General features: G+C 29.0%; 1 protein-coding gene across 1 annotated transcript; it reads right to left on the bottom strand.

Annotated features, from left to right (window-relative positions):
- Nucleotides 1-7,945: 7,945 nt before the first annotated feature.
- On the bottom strand, nt 7,946-9,290 carry LOC107931766 (ethylene-responsive transcription factor ABI4). Its single transcript, XM_016863697.2, has one exon. The coding sequence runs from the start codon at nt 9,080-9,082 to the stop codon at nt 8,174-8,176; it is 909 nt and encodes a 302-aa protein (XP_016719186.1). The 5' UTR covers nt 9,083-9,290; the 3' UTR covers nt 7,946-8,173.
- Between the last annotated feature and the right edge of the window lie 1,723 nt (nt 9,291-11,013).

The raw sequence follows: 11,013 nt of genomic DNA, 5'->3' as shown, positions 1-11,013 counted from the left end.
CTGGCTCTAAAAAATAAAAACAATATATATAAGAGATAAAAAATAATACTTTGTCTTTTTTGCCACATGAATGAGACATGATGTAAAACTACTTTAGTTTTACATTTTATATCGGTGTAAGTGTATCCCTCCCCATACATACATATACATATGGAGATAGTCACAGTATAAGTGTAAAATCAAAGTTATTTTATTTTATTTTTGGTATAGAATTAAGTGTTTCTTTTCGTTTTGTGGTATGAAATTAATCATATTTGGGTTGACATGGTATTTTCAGATAAAGTCCTCACGGTAATGATGACTTTGAGATTTTAGCTCAGTCCAAATACCTGGGGAAGCAATTTATTGCCACTTCTTCCAACCATTTATTAATCCAAAATATTGTCCTTGTTATTTTATATTTAATGGATGAAAGTTCTTTTTTTTTATATAAAACAAATTGTTAGACATTTTTATTTTATTCAAAACTTGACATGAATGATTTACATAGAAGAAACATTAAATGTGATGGTCGACTTATTAAAATATTAAGTACACAAAAATTAAGTAGTTTTACACTGATATAAATAGATCTTTCCTCGGTATATATAGTAGAGAATAGAAAATCACGTAAATATAATTTTTTTGTCACTTTGGTGATTGAATCTACTTTTATTTTAATCTAAAAAATATTAATAATTCAATAAAATTAAAAAATTTTAGATGAACAAATGGGTTTATGCCTAATCTAAACAAATTAGTTTAATAAAACTCAAATTAAAAAAAAAACAATTTCAAATCAACTTGATCTGCTAAGTTCAAAACATTTTTTTTAAATTCTCAAATTTTATCATTTTATTTATATAAATCTCTATTATTTTTCTACATGCATATAAATATAGATTATTTAATTAGGATTTATTTTTAACTCGATTGATATGGATGTTATTGTCAATATAAGAAGATGTGGGTTCGAGCGCGTTTGGTGTGTCGTTGAAAGAACAAAAAATAACCTATCCCTATGAAATAATGAAAAAGAATAGTATAAGGGAAGTAGGGTCAAATCCTCAAGGATTGGATTTGCACAACTTCTTGTTCCTCGAGATCCCGAGCACAGTCGTGCCTAAGAAAAAGTGGCGTACCTTGAAAAAAAAACAGAATTAAAAATATAGAGGGGTTGGAATTGTATAAATTGAAATCAAAATTGTAAAGAGAAACAGAATTGAAAAAAAAAAGGTTCTTTGATTGAGAGATTCCAGCCTCTGGTTGTGTCGATTCTCATTGGGTTCAATCCTCTGCTTTAAGGTGATCCTTCTCATGACAGAATAAACAACTTATAGTGGAAGAGTATGCCTACGACCACCAGCTCCACTTAGATTTTAGCCTTACGATTTAGAGGAACCTGACTCTTGCCAACCATCACTTTTGTGGGACCGTCTTACACTAGATCATCACTTCTCAATGGCGAATGCCACTCCATCTTGTCTCTTGGGCTCGACAACCACTGACACAGTAAGCTAACGAACCGACTATGCAACTTTCCCAAAACATATAAAGCGGCCGCCTTTGCACAAGATGAAAAGATCACTTTTGGAAGGATATGGACGAAAGCATCAGTCCCGTAATGCGGAGAAACGATGAATACTCATTGAGAAGGTTAAATGCGTATTCTAAGCCTCATGAACTTTTTTTGAGGAATCTTGACAACCTTTAGCTAGATGAGTTTAGTGGGTCATGCTTTTTGGGAAAAAAGAAATAAGTTTAATCAAATGAAATTTTATTGAATAAAAAAAAGGAACAAAAGCCAAGAGCTTTAGGGAGACAAAGTTTTTCTAGAAAAGATGAGTCCTTATTTATGTCACTCCATTCCCTATTTATAGTACATAAAAAACCTAATTTGTTTCTATTAGAACTCTAAAAGATAAATAAAGGTAAAAGATGAAATTAAATCTAAATAATAATCTTAACAATAATCCTAATAAAATTCAAGTTTAAATAGAGTCTTATTGTTTATAAGTCTCTTCTTTGAATTTTTGCCCCCAAGTCTTTCACACTTTGTATTTTTGGCACCACTTCTTTCCTATTTCACATGCTGGCCCATTTTATCTTTAAATTCACGCTTTTTGCCCCCAAATTTTCTTTTGCCTTCAATTTGGTCCCTACAAGATAAAAAACCATAAAAATCACAATTTAGTAGAATCATACTCAAAATATATATACAATTAACACATAAAAGTGTGTCATTTTAGAGTTCAAAATTTTATAATTTTATATTTTATCCCAAACCTCAAAATAAAATTACTAAATTTTCCTTTTTTTTTCAAGCATACAATTAGTATAAAAGCTTATCTAAATAAAGTGGCAAAGTTTATAGATATTTTGTTATTTTAAAATTTTCTTTATCCATTGATACATATATGATAAGTGATCATTTATCATATCAAGCATTTGTTTTAACAATTTGAGGTTTAGGGTTTCCTAATTCATATAAATCATAAAAGAAACCTTTGTTTGATGATAATGATAGTACATCCCAATAAGGGAAAAAAAAGGACTTTGGAGTGTTTAAATTGAATACAAAGTCTATTAAATTATGTAAAAAAAGTGAATTTTTTTATTTATTTCTACTTTGTGAGATCCTAATTTTTTTAAAAATCTTTTAATTTTAACCTTTTTAGGGTAATTTATCCTATTAGCCACTCTAAATACGAGTAATTTCTATTTTGGTCATCCTAATTTTTTTTTTGTTAACTTGGTCACCTCGAAATAGAAATTGATCAAATTGATTGCTTCACCGTTAAATGTTAGTAGAAGACAAATGACACATTTCCATGTTAGTCACTCTAAAATTATGGTAAATTATCTGTCAATCACCATAAATAAGGGTTGTTCTTATTTTAGTCACTCTGAAATTTTTTCGTACAAATGCATTGTTAGTTTTCCATTACCATTTAACGATAAAGTGATTAATTAATCAATTTCTTCTTTGGATGATCAAATTAACAACAACAACAACAAAAATCGATCAAAATGAAAACAACTCTATTTAGAGTGACTAAGAGTACAATTTATTATTATTATTTACTTAGAAAAGATTGGGAAAATTTTGCTTAGAAGTGAAAATCAATGTTGGTGGGCACAATAAATTTAGTGATAAATAAGAAAAAAATATATTAAGAATTGAAAAAAAAATTAAAGGGGTTGCATTAATTATGGAAGCATTGGAGTGTAGGGAATGAATGAAAGGTCCAAATTTTGCTTTCAATAGAGGTTGCTTTTGGGGTAGGAAAATAAAGTCGGATTAATCTTTAAGGGACAGAAAAAAAATACTCCATGATTTTCTTTTTCCTTTTTACTTTTAAAAAATTAAGACAGGCATTTTTGGGATGGGGTTTGGAAAGGTAGGCATCTACTACATATAATTGTGGGTTAATATAATTTTTGGTTTATAGGGTTAGCAATCTAGTTCACTTTAGTATCTGTATCTTTTTTCTATCCATTTTGATATCTGAACTTAGTAACTATGTCGATTTTAACTCTTGAATATGGATTCTGTCAAGATTTGATGGCGCGACATTATGGGATTATATCACATCATCATTTGAAAATAAATTTTCAGGTGATCACGTAGTATAATCCTAAAGTGTCACGTTATCAAACTTTTACATTTTTCAAATTTGAGGACAGTATAAGCCTAATTATCAAGTTCAGGTATAAAAATAAAAAATATATATATACCAAAATAAATCTAATTGTCAAATTCACGAGACAAAATTTACATTAACCCTGTTATTATCTATATATGCAAGCTTACGTTTCAAGCCCTTCCCTATTGGATTTACATTAGTTATTTTCATACTAATTTTGGGTTTTGAATTCTTTTACTTATTTGGACAGATTTGGCTTTGTTTTATGACTTTTCGAATAAATATTTGGTAAAGTTTTTAAGTCATTTCATAAATATTTAAAAAATAAAAATTCTAGTAAATAAAAAGTAAATTTGATTTGGTTTGGATAACTCGGGTCTTTTAACTCATATTCCAAAACTCGTCTAAATATTACGATTTGTTTTATTAATAAAAATTGTTTTATTAATAATTTATCAAAAATTAATTAATTTAAATAATTTCAATTTAATGTATTGTTTATAACATATATAGGAAGTAATATGGTAAGTTTTAATAACGTTAATATCTTTAAAAAAATTAATATAACTTCGCAAGTAAATAATTAAAACACACTTATAAAAAATTAAAAATTAAAGTGATTAATATAATAATTTATAAGAATTAATTTTAATGAATGTTCAAATAAAATACAGGGGACTAATTATGTAATATCAAAAACCAAAATACCTTAAAAGTATAAATGTGAAGGGATTTATATTGTAAATATCCCTTTCTATTTCCTTTAAATACAAAAATTTAAAAGTTATAATTAAAAAAAAACACTTGACTATAATGTAGATAAAAATTAGGGTTACAAATAATGTAAAAGAACAGGTTAGAAAATTATAAATGGGTAAATCGTATAAAATTTTAATATGAAGTTGTGTAATATATATTATTAACGGCAGCGCGGGTGATAAGGTCTCGGTCTCTCTAAAATAGAAATTTCAAGTCCAAAATTAAAAATAACTTAAACAAAAAATTATTTAAACTTGAAATAACTCAAAAACTCAATCCAAATGAACCAAATTGATGAAAAAAATTATACAGATTTTTTTAACAATTTCATTATAGGTTTTGATCATATATTCTCTTTTTGACACAATGTCTAGGAGGATGATGCACTTTAGTGCAATCGAACCCACATCTTCTTCTATTAACAACAATACTCATACCAATTGAGCTAATACTCAATCAACTTAATTTCCAAGTTTTATGTATGCAATTTTAGACATTAAGTTATGTTCATGATATTTCTTTTCCCTTTTTCGTTTTACATGGATTCCTTTTTGAAAGTATATATATATATAGAGATTGATAAAATGATGTTTTACGGATACAAATTGAAATGAAATTGTGTTATTTTTCTTTATTGGAAATAAAAAGTAAATAATATACAAGCTTTCATTTTTAACATGTTAATGAAAAATAAATTACATAAAATTAATGAAAGTTTAGTTAAAGTGAAAATTCTATACTTAAATTGAAGTTATTTTTTAAATTTTGTTTTGGGTTTAAATTGATTTTTATAAATCATTCAAATCTATAACAAAAATATGTCGATCGAGTCTTAACTTGATTAGTATGGGCATTGTTGCCAATGCAGGAAGACGTGAATTCAAGCGCGTTGAAATACGTTATCTTCTTATTTATGTGTTGAGAAGAAACTATAAGATAAATCAAACTTATCCAATTAATTTCAATTATCCTATTATCACATAAATATAACTTCTTTTAAATGAAAAAGATGGTTTTGTTAGGTGGATTTGGTTGGATATTGTACTTTTGTAAAGAAAAAATGTGGTTTTTCAAGATATTGGTCCTTTTAAGGTTGAAACCTGAAAGACATTAAGTGGTCCAAGAAATTGAAATCTATACAATTGGATTTGAAAGAGCCATCCACTACTCCTTTTGGGCTTTATAGTTGAAATTAGTAAATCCCTTTTTAGGTTTTTCAATATTGCTTCTCTTATATCTCTTTTTATCTATATACTAAATTAAACTCGATTGATCCGAATTCAAATTTAATCTATTGGATTTAATTACCAATAAAAAATAAAATATAAAAACGATCATAAACTATTGATTTTGTTCTATCTCGATCACTCAATTATTAATTTTTTCAATTTAGCCATTAAACAGGTGTGAGATTTTTTTATTGATCTAATAATAAATTTAGCCCTCTAATATTTATAAATTTTATTAATTTAATTTTTTTTAACAATCTCAATGTAAGTTTTGATGATATTTGCTCTTTTTGACATAATGCTTAAACTATCCATAGCCCCTCCCAAACCATAAATAGGAGGATAATGCATTTCAGCACACTTGAAACTCACGTCCTCTTGCATTGGCGGCAATACTCATGCCAATTGAACTAAGACTCAATCGGCTTCTATCAATTTAATCTTAAATATTGAGATAATTTTCGGTATTCAATTGTTACTAATCTTATAGTTCTAAGAACCATGCTTGTTTACCATGATGTAGGAGTTTCGAATGTTGATTAGCAACATGAGTAGTTCAGTCATCACCATATTGACAACAAATTTTGAGCATGAAAAGAAAAGCAATTCTGAAAATCACGATGAAGAAACTCAAAACTCCTTTTGAATATTTGGTTAAAAAATTTCATGTATATACATATATTTAGAGCTTATATATACTATATATTTTTTAAAAATTTCTATTTTCAGTTTGTATATATTATATTTATTTCTATTTCTTTAGGTATTTATTTTTATTTTTAGAAAATTTCAGAGTTTATAAATATTTGATAAAATAAATTATATATTTTGTTAAAAATGCCACATCACGTTGAGTTGTGTAAAATAGCCAACATTTTTTTAGACCCATTAAAGAACTAAAAATAAAATTTAATCTTCAATATTTAAAAGAATTTTATAAACATTAAAAATAAATTTATTAATTTTTTATATTTAATACAAAATTAATAACATGTATAAATATTAGATTAGAGAACTAAATTTATTATTAAACCAATAGACAAATTCCCGTCAGTTTTGTGTCACTCAACTAACAAAAAAGTGATTAGATTGAATCGAATCTTAATTTAATTGCCATCAACATTGTTGTTAGTGCAAAAACTGTAGATTCAAGTGTGCTGAAGTACATTATCCTCTTATCTGAGATTTGAAAAAAACATATGTAATCCTAAACATTATATTAAAAAGAAAAGATATAATGAAATTAATATTCGAAATTACCTAATAAAGAACCCAAAACAAAATAACCGAGGCTTGAATTGATTCAATCCAAACTGCCCCGAACCATCCAGTCTAGTATTCTCTAACTCATCCAAAATGACTTGAACTCAAAATAATCTATAAGTAACCCCGAAACCCCTCAAGGAGAAGTAAACCCAAACATAAGCAAAATACAGATTGAGCTCAACCAAATCCAACTTGACTCATCCAGTCTAGTATTATCTAACTCTAGTATTTAACAACTTGCAAGATAAAACAATCCTCGCAAAATAAGTGGGACAAAAATTTTTCCCTGGTGCAACAAAGAACAAATAATACCACAAGTATACATGCATAAGAGATGGTAAGCAAAAAGAAAAACAATATAATGGATCAAACCAATGAAAAATAATGATAATTAAGGGGAGCAAAAGAGAGCAACCAAAATAATACTTATGCATAAGAGAGTATGGAATTTACAAACACAAAACAAGACAATAAAAAATGAATCCAACCAATGAAAAATATATAATGATTGAGGAAAAATAACAAGAGAGAACCCCAAATCTTTCAACTAAACAATAACCTAAGTGTATTCAATATGCATAGGAGATGGTCTGAAATTTGCAATCACAAAACAAGGCTACAAAAACTGGATGGATCTTAACAATTTATGAGAAAAAATAAGACTGATATGCATAAGAAAGAGTATGAAATTTACAAGAAGAAATCAATCAATAAGAAAGGATCCAACCAATGAAAAATATATAATAATTGAGGGATAATAAAAAGAGAAAACCCCAAATATTAACCTAAGTATATGGCTATATGCATAGGAGATGATATGAAATTGACAATCACAGAACAAGACTACAAAAAAAGGATCTTAACAAATGAAAATCAAGCCATAAAATTCAATTCAATTTATGAGAAGATTTAAGATGGAATATATTTCACACCCAAATTTATCGATTTATTTATTACTTTCCAAATTTCAACCATATATATCCCTAACACAAAACCCAATAGCCATAAACCCTAAATCAGAAACCCTTTCAACCAAAGCCCCTCAAAAGAAATTAAACAATAATATATATAAAACCTGGCCTTTGCCTTGTATACCTTGAAAAAAAATCTCTCAAAGTTTCCTCCAATTGGTTTCTCATCAAGGCAGTGTATAGAAACAACACATGCAGCTCTATAAAATTAATGAAAATAAAGCAAAATCTCTTTATTTTTCCTTGCACTTTGCTCTTTTGAAGTATTACTATTTGCTGAATCGGTCCTTCAATTTTGAAAAAAACTTGCATGCAAAACCCCTCAAAAATCAAAGATGAAATTAGGATCCATGTAATCCCAAATGAAAGGTGGTGGATATTCATCATCAGTTGTTAAAGGCCATATAGATGGTGAACCAGGTCCAACTGTTAAACCAGGATCCGAAACCACAGGTGCAACCGATGTTTGACCCGATAAAGACAAGCTTGAACCAACTGAACCGACAAGAGAGTTAACATCATCGTACAAAGCACCTTGTTGATCATGTTGTTGTACTTGTTGAGGGTTAGGGTTATTCATATACGAGGTTGTCGTCACAGTAGGGTCAACAACAAGGCTAGGTTCACTTTGAACTATCTGTAAAGGATTTTGCACCATGGACGGATACACCATAGGCTGTTGTTGATAAACCCCATATGGCATAAACCTTGAATAACCACCACCAGAACCACCGTTAGAGGCGGCGGCAGACATTAAAGAAGCTTGGTAAGAAGTGGGGTTTGAGTAACTAAAAGAAAACCCTGAAGGCCTTGGAAGTAAAGGCCTTAAACTTTGTGTAGTTGAAGAAGAAGAAGATGACGAAGAACTTCGTGAAGATGAAGACGAAGACGAAGATGAAATAGAAGGTTGAAGATTAAGTTGAGCTTTAGAACCATAAAGAACAATAGCAGCTCGATCATAAGCACGAGCAGCTTCTTCAGCTGAAGCAAAAGTACCAAGCCATTTCCTTGTACGTTTACGAGGTTCACGGATCTCTGCTACCCATTTACCCCAACTCCTTTGCCTTACACCTCTATATCTGAACTTGTTATTATCGGGTCCACCTTTGCCTTTACACTTCCTAGTAGTGCTAGTGGTATCGGAGGTTGTGGTGGTGGTGGTGGTGGTTGTAGCGGTGGGTTCTTCTTGGGGAAGGTGAGATAATGAAGACTGGTCATGGTTTTGGTCCATGGTGTGTGCTTTAAAAGGAGGGTTTCCAAAGGGAAAAAAAAAACTACCTCGTTCTTTGTTCTTTGATTAGTCGAATAGTGGAAAAAGATGAGCCATTGAGCCTCTGTGTTTTTGAGTTGAATGTCATGAATGTTAATGGTGGATGAGGGCGGTGGGTGTTTATATATATATATAAAGATTGCTGAACAGTGAAGGAAGTATAGGGCAGAAAACTTTATTTTTTTTGTTTGTTTGGGAATTGGGAATCATTTAATATTTTAGTTGATTTTTTGGGGTTTGGGGTTCTTTTGGGGTTTTCATATGGGGATTTTTTTCCCTGTTGTCTTTTTGGGAAATTCATAGGAAATGTATTGAGAGAAAAGTGTTGCTTAAATAACTTTCTTGGAATTTATAGAGAAAACGTTTCTCTTAATTGTTGAATTGCCGAAATTATGATTTTATTAAGTATTTCAAGGGGTGTTTATATATGTTCATCGAACCTTTATATCTTAACATTCATGGGTTAAAATTTATTCGTTTAGAAAGTTTTACTTGTCTAGACCTCAAAAGAAGCTCGCAAACTCTCTTTAAAATAGACAAAATTTTGAGAGTCCATACTTACAACATCTAAAGAACACAATACCTTCGTAAAAGCTCGTTGATTTTCAAAGTAGGTTTTTATAGGTAACTAAGCACATTAAGCATATCAACGCATTACTATAATCAAACTCGCAACCAATGATCACATAATATGCTGCTTAAATATTTTGGTTGAATATTCAAGTTCGATTCTAATTCTATTTATTTGTTTCAAAATTTTATAAATCCTATGTATATAATTGTATAAAATTAAAATTTATGTATAAATTTAATCTAATTTTGAAATTTAAAAAAATTATTCAAAAATTCAAAATAAGAATCCAAAAGAAAGGCACACATCATTGCATGCAGTTAAAGCAGTAGCCTCGTACAGAGAGAGCTGCTAATGGCACTTCAACAAATGAAGGAATCCATATCGATAGTTTTTAATGCAATTAATACATATATATATATATATATATATTTGATGTATTTTTATTTATCAACATTATGTTTCTTATTATTATAATTTTAAAAAATGGTTTAAATGTTTAATAGAAACCCTAATTTTTTAAAATATAGATAGGAAATAAAATGAAAAGATTTTAGGGTGAGTTTGGATTGGCGGTGTGTTTACTTGCGGTTAGTGTAAAAACAGCGGTGGTAGTGAGATTAGATACTGTAGCGTGAGACAAAAAGTAAGCTAAACGTACCGCACCGCACCCAATCGCCCATCCAAACCCACCTTTAGTCTGTGGTTTCACGCCCCTGGTTATTGACTTATTTCTCTCTTTATACGAATAGTCGTTTCATACAGAGGATCAGTTTAAAATTTTTACCAAGTAAAATTAAATTAATAAAATATATTTTGTGGAATTAAAATAGAAAAATTATTATTTAAAAAAATAAATCTCAAGACAAAATAAACTATCTGGGAAAAAAATTAGACCTATACATAGATATTTTTCTCAGAGATCTTATTTTTACTTGGTGAATAAGGTTTCCTTTGAAGATCAATGGACCTAAGCTATTTGCTTCTCGATAAAGTAATCATTCAGCTGCTTGTAGAAGATCCAAATGCTCACCAACTGTGCCTGCAAGTATATATATATTATATGCATGCATGCATGGATACATGCATGTATGTATGTATGTATCATTGGATGAAGCTTAATTAATTTAGGGTCATGCATGCATGCATGTGATAATGTGATATAGATAAGTCCTGCAGACAGAATCTTATATATAAATGCTTAAAACAGACTTCCAAGATGGAAGGAAAAGGGACTGTACTTTGAGTTTATCAAGTTGCAAAGGACATTTTCAAGAAAGGATTTAAATAGAAATATTAAGTTAGGAATGAGGTTGGATAA

This window comes from Gossypium hirsutum, chromosome D10 (assembly GCF_007990345.1).
Source record: "Gossypium hirsutum isolate 1008001.06 chromosome D10, Gossypium_hirsutum_v2.1, whole genome shotgun sequence".
NCBI classification, from domain to species: Eukaryota; Viridiplantae; Streptophyta; class Magnoliopsida; order Malvales; family Malvaceae; genus Gossypium; species Gossypium hirsutum.
Note: the sequence above shows the minus strand (reverse complement) of the source record. Positions and strands in the feature narration are given on the sequence as shown.